Below are 14462 nucleotides of genomic sequence, written 5' to 3' on the forward strand. Positions count from 1 at the left end.
TGTACAGTGGCAATCCACCTGCCCTGCCTGAAGAGAGAGCTGTGCAATCTTCTGGCCACACCTGGTTTCCACCAGTCCCATCAATGGCAGCCTAAGGGTTAAATCAGTCATGTCCCAACCCCTTCATCTAGCACAGCAGAATGATAATTGCCCCTACACCAAATACACACTCATCCCTTTGCACCTTAGTGCCCAGTCAGAGTTCAAATGCTTTTAACAAATCTTAGACAACCCTCCAAATCCCTACAAGGTAGGTATCATCCATATTCACACAGCCACAGACAATTTGAGATCACACAGTAACTCAGAGGCAGAACCGAGATTAGAACCTGTAACTCCAGGCTGCTGGTCCCATGCTCTCATTTTAAGAATCTGCTGTCTCCCCACAGCAAAGGGTGTGCCTTGATGGTCAAGCAAGGGCCAAGATAGCGTTGGAGGCAGTGATCCAGTCTGTTCATGACACAGGAGTGAACAAGCGAAGTCTGGGCAGCCTATGTGGTTGAGATGACAGCGTAATTAGCACAGCTGTGATCTCATTTGCCTAGAAGGGTTCTAGAAACAAGTAATTATTGACAAGTGAGCAGAGCAGGCAACAGAAGCAGGGTTAGGGAAGAATAATTAGGACATTAACTTAACTAAGAATCCAAACCAAGTGAACTGACCCCAAAGAACTTGGGACCATGCAAGGATTCAGGTTCCAGCCAGAAGTTTTTCAATCCTATTCTCAGAGCCGGCAGTGATTAGGTAGGTCACTGCACAGGCAGAAGGAGATAGCTCTCTCTCCCCCCCTCCACAGTAGGGAACAATCCTTCCCTGCTCATGAAGAGGGGGAGATGGAGGTTAATTTTTGAAGCGATTTGCAATTCCCCATTATTTCCACCATTCCAACGCCATGGAATTACTGCCTGCAGGCGTCACTTCTCACCTGGCTGTCAATGAGAGATCTTCACTCCGCGCAGGAGAGAAACCCTGCCGATATGTGCCCTATTCTCCCTCTGTCACAGCCCAGAACACAAGAGTTCCCTGTCACAATCCCTCTGCTCTGCCACAGCCAGGCACCAAGAGCTTGACCATTGGGGACAATGAAGCTCTGGAAGCATTTTGGATTCACACCAAAGGGAAAGAGGGATGTGTTTGCACACACCCAACAATGCTCACGCTGACCAACCACAAGGGTATCTTTGAAGAAGAGGGCCTTGGCAGACATAGTAAGAAAAGAGAGCCATATCTTACAGCCACTCTGTCAAATGCTCTTACTCCAAGATATCAGCAGGCAACTTCAGACAACCACCACCACCCAAACCCATTCATGTGATGACCAAGTGTTGCTTACCTGGCGACTTTCTGCAAAGTTTATTAAGAAAATGGGCCTCAGGAATCTTGACCATCTAATGCTGTTTATGTTCGAGATTTTAAGTGCCCCATAGATAATCAGGTCAATTAAGGTCACCTGTGGAAGAAAGAGCAGCAACAATTCACAGGAAAGGGTTTGGTCTACCACTCATTGTAACACAGGGACCTGCTCTTTGAGAATTAAGAGACCCCAGTTTCATGGGGTAGTGTTATCTCCTATAGGACATGGAAGTTTCAGTAGATTAGACCATGTTATGACATCAAGTCTGACAATGCACATATAATAAAGAAAATTGCTCTTGCCACATTTTCTTTCAACAGAATTTCAGAAATTACGCCTCTGTTGTAAGTCATGCTCTGAAATTGATCTATTAAGAGAAGAGGGGGACACATCAGAGTTGAACAATTGGGAAGAACATACAACAGGCTGTTTGTAGACCTGGCTATCAACCAGCCCCATCATTTCACACAATTCTTGTCACAATGGAAGTGGAAGTAGGAAAAAGGTCTACAGAAGATCTAGCTTCGCACACCTAATTCCTTCACGTCACAGTGACCATGGCTGCAACTCACCAGTATTGCTATCATGATGCAGATATTCTTTGTATCTTTCCAAAACACATTGCGAGGGGTGACTTTGGCAAAGTGCACCAGTCGCCCGAAGAACACCAAAAGGCACAATACCTCCACCAGCGAGGTGGCCTGCAAAGGGAGGACAAAAAGTTTAAGCCAAAGAAAGTGGCGACTGTATTGCTAGACTGCCCCAAGATCTTCTCCTTAGCTGCATTATTCTCTACCTGCCACCAGACAAGTTCAGACAGTGAGCCAGAGGGAAGGGGGAGTCACAATAAACACAGAAAGGAGGACACATCAGATTGGTTTTCACTGGGAATTTGCTGTTGGTTGAGCTATTTTTCGAACGGTCTCTCATCCTAAAGTGTTTTTAAAAAAATAGAGTCCCCTGTTCAATGTTGGCCACTATTATTTGGTGCTTCTTGCGTAACACTAGGAATTTAATGAGGGTGGCATCTTAGGGAGTTAGTAGATTTTTTATGTATGCAGAATTTGGGATGGTTTCACGATGCCAGTGCAGTATGGAAGTCTAGTCTGGAAATAGAACCCCTAGCTCTTCTAGAGAGCTTTTCATCCATAGATCTCAAAGCACCTTACAGAGGAGGCCAGGATCATTATCCCCAGTTTACAGAGAGGTGAAGTGACTTTCCCCAAGTCGTCCAACAATGACCAAGTTGGGACAGATTCCAGGTCTCTGAAGTCCCAGTCTAATTGCTCTATCCTTTAGGCAACACTGCCTTCCCTGATGTAATACACAAGAACCCCGGGCAGAAGCCAACACTAAATAATCATCTTAATGGTGTGCTAAGCATCTCACAATGCAGCTCGAGACATAATCCCTGCCACAAGCCAACCTTGGACGAGACAAGACCGCAGAAAGGGTGTTGGGCCAGAAATAGAAGACTAGTTATTCAAAAAGGGCTAGGCACACAGTGCGAGGGAAGACAGACATTTGTTTAAAATAAGGAATAAAATAGTTCAGGGTCTTCACTGGCCAGTTTCTTGAAGAGTTTGCAGGATAAGTGCAGCTCCAGGAGGGAGAGGAATGAGGTGAGGTTAGTGGCCTTGCAACCAGCTCAGGGAGATGTTCTGTGCATAGGGGGAAGCATGGCAGAAAAGCAGAGAACACTGAAAGTGAGTCAACAATGTTTTGAACCTGGTGGTGGAGCAGAGGGACACTTCATGGTACTGCTGATGGATGCACAACACTCATCACCATTAACAGGGCTTGCACACATTGATGAGAGCCATTCCCTGTTTGCACAGGATTATATTTGCTATGCTCCCATAGAGTTCTGAAGATGAGATTAATTCAGCAGTACCAGGGATCATGGATATTACTAAACAAAAAACAAACAAACAAACAAACAAAAAAACGAGTAGCCTCCTCTACTGAATGCAAGCAGAGAAATACTCCTTTATACGACGAACTGGAGTATTATAGAAGACATGAACTTTCTCCATCCATCAACATGATAAAGCTGTTCCCTTTTACCCCACTGCTTACCAAGAAAGGGAGTGGGTACACAGCAGGATCTTCAAACACAGCAAGGAAAAGGTCTACAAAGATAAAGAAGTAGGTGGCTGCTTGCATAGTCCAATGGTTATAGAGATAGTAAAGTCTGGGGAGGCAAACCACAGATATTAAAAATTAGGGCACTAGTACATGTGTATTGATACAGCAAGTTTACAGTGGGGAGAAGAATACAAGCCCTTCCAATCCAACAGAAGGAGGTTATGATTTCCGACAGTACACAATTGTGGCCCGTGAACACCCAAAGCAGTGGTGGGCAACCTGTGGCCCGTGGGCCACATGCAACCCACCACTGACCCAAAGGCTACTGGAACACATACAACCTGCATAGAATATCTAATCCAACCCTCTGCTCAAAGCAGGACGAACCCCAACTAAATCATCCCAGCCAGGGCTTTGTCAAGCCGGGTCTTTAAAAACCTCTAAGGATGGAGAGTCCATCACCTCCCTAGGGAACCCATTCCATCTCGCAAGGCCTCAGGAGGTCACAAAAAAACAGCTATTTGCTGAGATTTTGTAAGAATTGTCCCTGTAAAGCACTGTCCTGAATGAGCTAGTTCATTTAGCCAAGTTCTTGTGTATATTGGAAACTTCCTAACTGTTCAGATGACTGGTAAGACTCAGGACCTGTATTCTTCAATTCAGTTTCATAATAAAATGTTAACACAAAAACTTGGTAAAGTTGCCTCTTCTTTCTAACTAGCCCTTCCCCTTAAGTTATGTCACCACTGGAGCGGACAGCACGCTCCCCAGCTCGGGAAAACAGATGCGCACTACCTGTGCTCCAGCTAGAAATAGCAGCATCGCCCAGGGTAGCATAGGCAGCAGCTGGGGCCGGCTGTCCGAGCACAGACACGCCCAGTCCCCCGATTCAGATACCCAAGTAATGCCTCAACCAACCCTGACCAAACATTTTAGAGAGTCACTTCTCAGCGCAGTCAAACTCCAAACTCCCAATTTGTTCTGGTTTAAGACCAAGCCATTTTGAAGATATCGGAGCTAAAAAGCATTAGGAAGGTGTCTTCCCCCTAGCCCCCGCAATCACTAAGGATTTTTTGGTGAACGCTAGCTTTAAAACACCTTTTCTCCAGATTTTCCATAAAATTTCTCCCCCGAGATGGGATATTGGTTTCTTTTGTGAAAAGTGTGGGCAGGGAAAGAGATGGAAAACCAAGAAGGAGCACGTAATACAAAGCTAGCTTCCTTCCACCTTCATTACGGAGCATGCTCCCACTGTTCCGTAACCTTTGACAGCACACTTTACCCCTGGAGCGAGATTATATTTATCAGTGGGACATTCTAGCTTTCACAGGTGTCTTTTATTTATCCTTACAAAAGCACCATTTGACTTTCAGTTTTTTGCCATGAACATGTTAAAATACCAAATATGACAGTGTACTGTGCGTCCGTCACTGTTTTAAGATACAAAGAGTCTAGAATATTGTCCATTGATACAAAGTGCTACACTTGCTTCTTTCACTGGGGAAGGGAGAAGGGCAGGAAGAACCACTCAGTAAAATGGCACCCCAGGAGGACAGATACTGGTTCTGAATTGGTGACTGCAGCCTCCAAAACATATTTCATGATTATGGCCATGAAAAGAAACAAAAACAAAACAAAAAAAACCCCGCCACCACAAACAAACCACATACTACCACCACATAAAATCACTGATAGAAACACGGTTGGCCAGACTAAGAGAACTAAGGGACTAGAATGTCTTGGCGTTTTAATACAAGCACTATGCTGTTTCAGGGAAGATGAGCCAAATGGGATGAACTGATTGAGGTTAAAAATTAAAAAGGATGGGGAAAGACTGTTGTATCAACATGTATATCCACTGTATCTCAGCCTGTACGGCCTCTAGTCTTCTGTAGGCTCTTCCTTTTGTATTAGTCACTTTCTCTTAATACTTAGAAATGCTTTAATCTTAAAAAAACAATTTATACTCTCAACAATGATGTTCACCTTTAATAAAAGAGCTTGTCACTTAAAGGATAAAGTGCAGATTTTTGTTTTGGTTAAAAGCTGTTTGACAAACTATTGACAAACAACTGAGGGGAAAGACTCCTGAATGTGTCAACATCCCCTCCCATTTGCTGGAGGGGCTGGGAAACAAGCAGCTATTCTTTCGTAGTAGCAAGATGCCGCTGTCCCACACTGGTGCTCTGAAGATTTCTCCAGCAAAAGAGAGAGAGAGAAATAATCAAGATTTGACTTCATTAAGGTGAGAAAGAGGGGCAAGAACACTCTCTCTGGGAAGGGTTTGTCTTCCTACATTGCAAATATATTAAATAAAAAATTAGAATTTTTTTCTAATTTTGACAATTAAGATGCCCCCCCCCCAACTTTTAACTATTTTTGCAGTTGCTGGAAGTTAAGGCAGGGATAAGGGTTCACACAGCACTGAAGGGGGGTTGCAGGGGGCTCCCAGCACAGCAAAGGAGCCCAAAACACCTGAGTGCAAGGGATGCTGCAGTCCTGGCCTGGTGGAGTAGAGACGCCTCCCCATGGCCAGGACCACAAGAAGTAGGGTGACCAGATAGCAACTGTGAAAAAATGGGACAGGGAGTGGGGTGGAGAATGGAGGTAATAGGCACCTATATAAGAAAGTCCCAAAAAACGGGACTGTCCCTTTAAAAACAGGACAGATGGTCACCCTAACAAGAAGGAGAATGAGCTCCCAGCTCTATCCCAAGGCAGAAGCATTACAGCAGCAGGGTGGCCTCCCCCAGGGCCTCAGCATCCTCCTCCTCATGGCCCTGGCTGGGGTTGTCTGCTCCGCCAGGCCAGGCCCCCAGATTTCCCCGTGCCTGGCGCCTGCAGAGAGCCCTCTACAGTCCCGCTGTCACGAGAGTGGGTCCATGACAGCCAGGCTGCAGAGGGCTCCCTGCACTGTTGTTGGGCTGGTGACACCGGATCCCTCCAGGAACAAGGTGTGGGGAAGGCTGCATGCCTGCCAACAGTTACCGATCCATAATTTACTATCAAGTAAATCACCTCTCTACTCTCACTTGAGATTCCCCTGTTTATGCATCCAAGGATCATATTAGTCCTTTTCTCCACAGCATCACACAGAGCTCATGTTTGGCTGATTATCCACCATGACACCAAAATCTTTGTCAGAGAGTCACTGCTTCCAGGATGGACGTCCCCATTCTTTATTCCTAGATGTAGACCAGGATGGACGTCCCCATTCTTTATTCCTAGATGTAGATCAGGGGTCGGCAACCTTTCAGAAGTGCTGTGCCGAGTCTTCATTTATTCACTCTAATTTAAGGTTTCGTGTGCCAGTAATACATTTTAACGTTTTTAGAAGGTCTCTTTCTATAAGTCTATAATATAGAACTAAACTATTGTTGTATGTAAAGTAAATAAGGTTTTTAAAATGTTTAAGAAGCTTCATTTAAAATTAAATTAAAATGTAGAGCCCCCGGACTGGTGGCCAGGACCTAGGCAGTGTGAGTGCCACTGAAAATCAGCTCGCGTGCCGCCTTTGGCACGCGTTCCATAGATTGCCTACCCCTGATGTAGACGTTTACATTTAGCTGTATTAAAATGCATAGTGCTTGCTTACAACCAGTTTACCAAGCAATCCAGATTGTTCTGAATCAATGACCTGTTGTCTTCGTTATTTACCACTTCCTAAATTTGGGGGTCATCTGCTACCTTTCAGAGTGATTATTTTAGTTTTTCCTTCCAGGTCATTAATAAAAACGTTAAATATGGTAGGGCTAAGAACAGGTCCCTGCCAGGCCCCAATCAAAGCACAGCTACTTGATGACGATTCCCTATTTACAATCACATTTTGAGATCCATACGTTTTATATTGCTGTAGTTTTTTTAATCTAATGTCAAGTGGTACCATGTTAAACATCTTAGAGACGTCTATTACAAACACTATTACCTTTATCTACTGATCTCCTAAAATGTGTGTGTATGGTCTAGACTAATGTGAGCAGCTATAATCACTTGTACCTAAGCTACCAATAATTTTTAGTTCTGTGATCAGTTGCTCTTTATCCGTTAGGGGAATTCTACATTAGACCTCGTTCTATGTTGGCTGCAACACTTTTTGAGTTAGGACATTGCCATCTATTATGTTTAGAAATTCCAAGGAGGTTTCAGTGCGGGCAGCATGAACCTCCAGCACATGTCACTCAAACTGAAGTGCCCCATGATCATGCAGGTTCTCTCCCCCGCCCCCACACACATGTTATAGGCTGGAGTGTAAGGAGTTGGTCACCCTGTTCCCTAGTGTGATTTGGTGGTCCGTAGCAGACACCAACTAATACTCCATCGTGTGCTTTATCTGTTCCGACATTAATGCTTAAGGAACAAAGATAATTTTCTTCTGAGTTATTGGTCACTCAGAAACCACTAATGTCATTTTTGATGTAGAGTGCCACTTCCCCATCCCGTTTGCTCACTTGATCCTTCCTCAACACATTATAACCATTGATTTTAACATTCCAATCATGCAAATCATCCCACCAGATTTCAGTAATCCCATCAAGATCGAATTTATGCAGAAAAAAAAAAAAAATGAGCAATTCCAATTCACCTTGTTTGTTACCCAGGCTGCTAGCATTGGTGTACAGGCAATTAAAGAATTTCTTCTTCTTATGTCCTTTTGTTCCTTGATTCATTTTGTTCTCAACATCTCAAGGATAGAGTCCCCCCATCACAGAAGTATGGCCTACATTCTTTGTTGCTAGATTAAGCATGTGCATAAACGTTTGTGGGAGCCGAGCTTTAGTGAATAAATTAAATTGATTTAAATCCAAATTTTCTTTGTATCCAGTGTCCCCCTCATCCCAATTAAGTGAAGATATTTTCCCAGTTAAATATTTTAATTCTTCACACAGAATATTGTTGTACTGGATGTTAGAGTGTTTTCTTACCTGACTGCTTGCGGTGAGGTTTCAAACGGAATGTTTCTATTATATTGAGCATCATAGACATAAGCTGCTGCGAGGAGAAGGTCCTGTTGATGATGGGGGTGGGAGAATGTGACACAGTTTAATTCAGTCAGAATTTGACACTCTTACATTTAAAGAGGCAATTCCAAAGAGACCTTCCAAGGAAGCATCATTTTACCTTGAGACATTCCATTTAGGTGAAGATTAAAATAAATGGTGCTCTGAATAATGGTGCTATAAAGAGACTTCATGACATGCAGATTCTAAAATAAATTCTAATTTATAAAAGCACAAGCAAACATACAACCTTCTCCTCACCCCTATACATGTTGGAAGAGAAACCCAAAGTTCATTGCGAAACAAAAAAGTTGTATGATTATTTACTATAAATTTAAAATTGCTAGAAATATACAATGCAAGGAGAGGTTTCGGTGAGGTCACCTGGTGGCTAGTAACGGTCTAATAACTTTAGGAATACTTTGCCAGGGAAGTGCTGTGTGCTGGGAGCACTTTATTTTTCTCTCTCCATTGAGGAGATTACCATATGTTTGTTTTTTCCTTCTCTTGTAGCCAACAGCCAAGTACTCCTAGCAGTACTCTGGATGGGGGAAGCGGAGGTGGAGTTCTCAAAGGGATGAGCTACCTAGGATTCTTGCCATCCTAGGATAGATTTCAAACACCTGAATTCTCTTTCCTGGAAAGATGTAAATTATCACCCTACCATCTCACTGCATTTGTACCAGATACACACTATTTACAATACAGCCCCCCCTTTAGTTTCTGTCAATTGTGTCATCGCATGAATGGCTCAGAACAGGGGGGCTGATTCGCTTATCATGCTCGTCTCAAAGAAAGACGATTTCAGTGAAGTATTTAACACACGGATGGAGAAGCTCCATACGGAGTATGTTTAGCCAATACACAGCAGCATTCTGGGTCACCTTTAAACAAGGAAGAGTCAGCTCGGCTGCTTGCACTTTGGCAGCTGAGCCAGCTAGTCATCTGCCTTGTTAATGTGGCATGGAAGAGCAATAACACAGGTTCTCTAGTTCAGAGAGCACGAGAGGAAGTTTTGGCTGTGTCTGCAAGTCTGTACTCTAACAGGACTTTACAGTACCCACAGTGTTCACTGGTGTTTAATGGCTTAACTATTAAAATGCAGTGACGGAGGGTCTTTCTTCTCAAGAAACTGCTTAAAGGAACCTGTTGACATCTACAAAAAGAACAGGAGTACTTGTGGCACCTTAGAGACTAACAAGTTTATTAGAGCATAAGCTTTCGTGGACTACAGCCCACTTCATCGGATGCATGGAGTGGAAAATACAGTAGGAAGATTATAGATAGATACACACACACATAGAACATGAAACATTGGGTGTTACTATACACACGATAAGGAGAGTGATCAGTTAAGGTGAGCTTTTATCAGCAGGAGAGGGAAAAAAACCTGCTTGGAGTCGTAATGGAAATGGCCCATTTCCAGCAATTGACAAGGAGATATGAGGAACTGGGGGCGGGGGGAAGCATGGGGAAATAGTTTTACTTTGTGTAATGGCCCATCCACTCCCAGTCTTTGTTCAAGCCTAATTTAATGGTATCCAATTTGCAAATTAATTCCAATTCAGCAGTCTCTCCTTGGAGTCTGTTTTTGTTGTTGTAATATTGCGACTTTTAGGTCTGTAATCGAGTGGCCAGGGAGATCCTGACATCTAGTGGATCTCATGAAGAACTGCAGCAGTGCCAAAGGAAGCCTCTTTGCTCCCAGACACCTGCTCTTCGTTTCTAGGCTCTTTAAGCCCACCTGCTCTACTGGTGTTTGTTTTTTTTCCCCCCAGAGGGAGTTTGTAACATAGTTGACAACACACTGCTCATGTCCACAAACAGACACCTAAGTATGGTGAACAAATGGTTTCTAACCATGTCTCTGGACTGTATTTCAACTCTGCTCAGGACCAGGGCTGTAACATAACTTTCAGGCCATGAATCGGGTCTCAGGACCCCAAATCAACATCTGTGCAGACAGCTTAGCCATTCCTCTGTCTCCCAGGTCATCCCTATGTAGGAGGCCATTCCAAAATACACTGTGCTTTGTGAAGAACACCCACACATCGGCTGCTTCTTGCGCAGCAACTGAGGCAATAGGCAATAGTTACACAGGATTTCCCAGCATGCATTGATACAAACACCACCGTACAGAGGGGAAGAAACAGACAGGCTAACACAGTTGTGTCAGAAAAAGCACTGCTGATGGATGTGCTGAATTGTGTTGACTGTAGACGTGTCAAACAACCAGCCTACACTACAGAGCCATTTCTGTAGATTTCTGTAACATGGTTAAGATACCCGCTACACTAGGGGTATGTCTATACCACAATCACGAGTGTAACAGCGGCTCATGGAGACAGACCCAAGCGAACATTAGCTAGCTCAGGTTCTGGAGCAGAAAAGCGGCAGCATCCGAGGCTTCAGAACAAGCTGGCTGCCTGCGTAATTACCAAGGGCCCCAAGTCTTGTACAGTGCACGTGGAGACCGAAACTACGGTGGCTTCACTTCAATCCAACTAACAAGATTAACAAGATATGCATCCGAAGAAGTGGGCTGTAGCCCATGAAAGCTTATGCTCTAATAAATTTGTTAGTCTCTAAGGTGCCACAAGTACTCCTGTTCTTTTTGCGGATACAGACTAACACGGCTGCTACTCTGAAACCAAGATTAAAGCTGGTTTAGGTATGTCTACACAAGCTGCAGTCCCACCCCATGCCTGCAGTGTAGACATTCCCTATGAAATAAACCCCCACTCTACCCAGTGCAGGAGACAAGTGCTGTAAGCAGGTGTCGCTTATAACATAGATAGTAAATGCAGTTAGAAGACCAAACATTTTGCCATGTAGAAAGGGCCTTTGTCGTCTCCATCACCTTCCTGCGATCCCATCGGCAACTGATTTTTAAAATACCCCAGTATGGCATCCCCACCCACTGACTGAGTCACTTCCCCTCTCTTTAGAGGGCTAGTCGCAGAAGCGGGGAAATAATCCAGGTCTGTCTCCTGACTGAATCCCATGCTCTAGCCACTGGACCACACTGCCTCCTTACACAGAGGTCTCTGTCCAATTTCTTAACAGGGAATAAAGCTACAAAAGCAGATGGAGCTGCCGAGGCCCCTCTCCCTCCGCAAACCGAAGCCTGACAGGCCATGGCTAGCCCTGTGCCCCTAGACGTCCCTAGAGGGAGGTCGAAGGGTAGAGAGAGAGCTTCCCCTTCTTGCCAAGAGCGGGCCGGGAAGCGTGGCCAGCGGACACACCCTGCAGGTGGCCCCTCACCCGGAGGTTAGTGCAGGCACTTTGCAGGGGGCAAAGGGCAGGCTGCCAGCTTTGTTCTGCAAAGGGGGGGGTTATGGCCAAAGAGCCCCTCCCTACAGCCCAGCGTGCATGGGGGGGGGGGGGGTGCAGACCTGCCCATCAAGGCTCCGGGGAGGGAGCTGGCAGCCCAGGGACAGGCTTGCAAGGCAGCAGCCGTGGGGGGATGCGCGGATCCCAGTCCCGGGGGGACCCTGCACCCCGCGAATGGCCCCGGCACCCGCCCGCCGAGCCCCGTTACCTCCTGCTCGAGCGGCGGGTCCCGGGCTGCGGCGGACATGGCCGGGCCGGCTCCGCTCAGAGCACCGCTAGCTCCATCCCCGGCGAGCCCCGCCGCGAGCTTTAACCCCGCCCGCACGTGACTCCGGGCAGCGGAAACAGCTCCCAGCCCGCGGGCCGCCCGGCCGGGACAGGCGGGCTCGGGGGGGGGCAGCCGGGACAGACAGAAAGGGGGAGCCCGGCCAGGGATGGACAGACAGACTGGGGGAGGGGGATGGCAACTGGGGACAGACAGACAGACAGAAAGGGGGAGCCCAGCCGGGGATGGATGGCTAGACTAGGGGAGGGGACTGCAGACAGGGACAGACAGACAGAAATTGGGAGCCGGGCCAGGGATGGACGGACAGACCGACTGGAGGGAGGGGATTCTGGCCAGGCACAGACAGACTGACAACAAACAGGGAAAGGGAAGTTCAGCCAGATACAGACAGGGGAGAGCCCAGGGAGGAACTCAGCCAGGGCCAGACAGACAGACAAGGGCCACCTGGGAATTGCCAGCAGCTGGGGTCTGCCAGGGCTGGATGGACAGACAGATGGGGGCACTGGCAGCCATGGTCAGACAGGAGATCCCAGTCAGGGTCAGGACAGAGACAAAAAAGTGGGTTGAGGGGAAGAGGAGTCAAGGAACAGATGGACAGGCAGAGATGAGCGAGGGATAGATGAGGAGGCTGTGGGAGGGGTACAGACAGATAGGTTGAAGGAGGCTTATACTGACATGGGCACACGAAAGACAACATACCCTTACACACTGATCCACCTAATCACCTTGAACAACAGAGAGGAAACACACACACACACAGCAAACTCTCATACCCAGATAAGGACACACTCGCACATGGAACAAGCACTCACACACATGACAAAACACACATGCAGTCCCTCTAGCACACATCATTCTCTCGCTCCCGTCACAACACATACACAGAGTCAAACACTAAGGCAAGGCAACACACACTAATACAAGGAAACATTCTGTCATACATGTTCAAACAATAGGCCCCATTATCAACTGTGCTGGAGCTGTGACTTTGTGGTGCTGGCTGACCCTTAAGTAGGAGCATCTTCGGGGTTGTACAACTTCATCAAACTCATACACAAAACTTAAAAGGCAGCTTCAGAAATGTTAAGGCAGAAATGTAAATAATAATAATAATCCCTATCTCCTACATAGTGCTTTTCATCAGTAGATTTCAAAGCACTTTACATTTTACTGATGGGGAAGTTAAGGCACAGGGAGATGAAGTGACTTTCCCAAGATCAGTGGCAAAGTTGGGCTTAGATCTCCTGAGTCACAGTCCAGCACTTTATCCACTAGACCCCACTGTCTAGGAATTAACTTTTTATGTAATGGGGAAAAAAGGGAAAGTTGATTGCAATTATGATCAATTAGAAGTTATGAAATGCAGACAGTGATAGGGAAGCTAAATGTATCACTGAAAAATCTATGTCCAATAGAGTTAAGGACAATAAGAAGGAATACTAGAAAATATATTAGTGTGATGATCTGGGTAGTCTGTCCATCTATAAATTATTAATTCTGCTTGATACTATGAACTCGCTGTATGTAGCTGTATTTTTGAAAAAAGGCGCCAGATGTGTAGAGCCCTGTAAATCTGCGGATAGGCGCTTTATATCCGCAGACCATGTTTGCAGATCGGACGCGGATATACATTTTGTATCCACGCAGGGTTCTACAGGTGCGATCCTGGCAACTACAAGCCGGTAAGCCTTCCTTCAGTACTAGGCAACTGATTTAAACTATAGTAAAGAATAGAATTGTCACATACATAGATGAACATGGTAAGTTGGGAAAGAGTCAACATGGCTTTTGTAAACGGAAATCATGCTTCACCTATTCTATTAGAATTCTTTGAGGATGACAACAAGCATGTGGACAAGGGGGATCCAGTGGATGTAGTGTACTTGGACTTTCAGAAAGCCTCTGACAAGCTCCCATACCAAATGTTCTTCAGCAAAGTAAGCAGTCCTGGGATAAGAGGGAAGGCCCTCTCATGGATCAGTAACTGTTGAAGATGGAAGTGACAGCCTTAGATTGAAGCGTATTTCAATAGTATTATAGGTGATGAGAAGGTCGCAAGGAATGCAGGTCAATTTCTCCTAGGTATATCTCACCAAATCAATTCCCTGGCATGGCAATGGCTTGGGCTCTGGTGCGCCTCAGTCCCACCTATTCTCTGCCTGTGGCACACAGTCGTTTAGTCTCTGGAGGGCTGTAATACTTTTGTCTAATCCAGGTTATTGTGCTCACTATACGGGTAACTGGGTGGGGTTTAGTGACCTGTGATGTGCAGGAGGTCAGGCAAGATGATCTGTGGTCCCTTCTGGCTTTAACCTCTGACTCTGTGATTAACCTTAAAAGCATGGAAATCAGAAGTTTTGGGTCAGTGGAGTCTGTCCTGATGCAACCTTAATTGGCACCTAAA

At 45.8% G+C, this 14462-nt stretch overlaps 1 protein-coding gene across 2 annotated transcripts in view; it reads right to left on the minus strand.

Moving 5' to 3' along the window:
* LOC128833421 (two pore calcium channel protein 1-like) overlaps window positions 1-12073 on the minus strand; it is a 29270-nt gene extending 17197 nt beyond the window's left edge. The window contains exons 1-5 of one of the 2 annotated variants that reach the window (XM_054021283.1): window positions 11981-12073; window positions 8365-8447; window positions 3434-3548; window positions 1927-2055; window positions 1334-1450 (exon numbers count right to left, since the gene is read on the minus strand). In XM_054021283.1, coding sequence (XP_053877258.1) covers window positions 1334-1450; window positions 1927-2055; window positions 3434-3548; window positions 8365-8447; window positions 11981-12019 — 483 coding nt within the window. In that variant the 5' untranslated portion in view covers window positions 12020-12073. Of the gene's footprint in view, window positions 1-1333; window positions 1451-1926; window positions 2056-3433; window positions 3549-5428; window positions 5629-8364; window positions 8448-11980 lie in introns of those variants that run through there. The other variant, XM_054021284.1, reaches the window with a different exon arrangement.
* Window positions 12074-14462: the final 2389 nt, after the last annotated feature.

Source organism: Malaclemys terrapin, chromosome 3, assembly GCF_027887155.1.
Source record: "Malaclemys terrapin pileata isolate rMalTer1 chromosome 3, rMalTer1.hap1, whole genome shotgun sequence".
In the NCBI taxonomy this organism is placed as follows: Eukaryota; Metazoa; Chordata; order Testudines; family Emydidae; genus Malaclemys; species Malaclemys terrapin.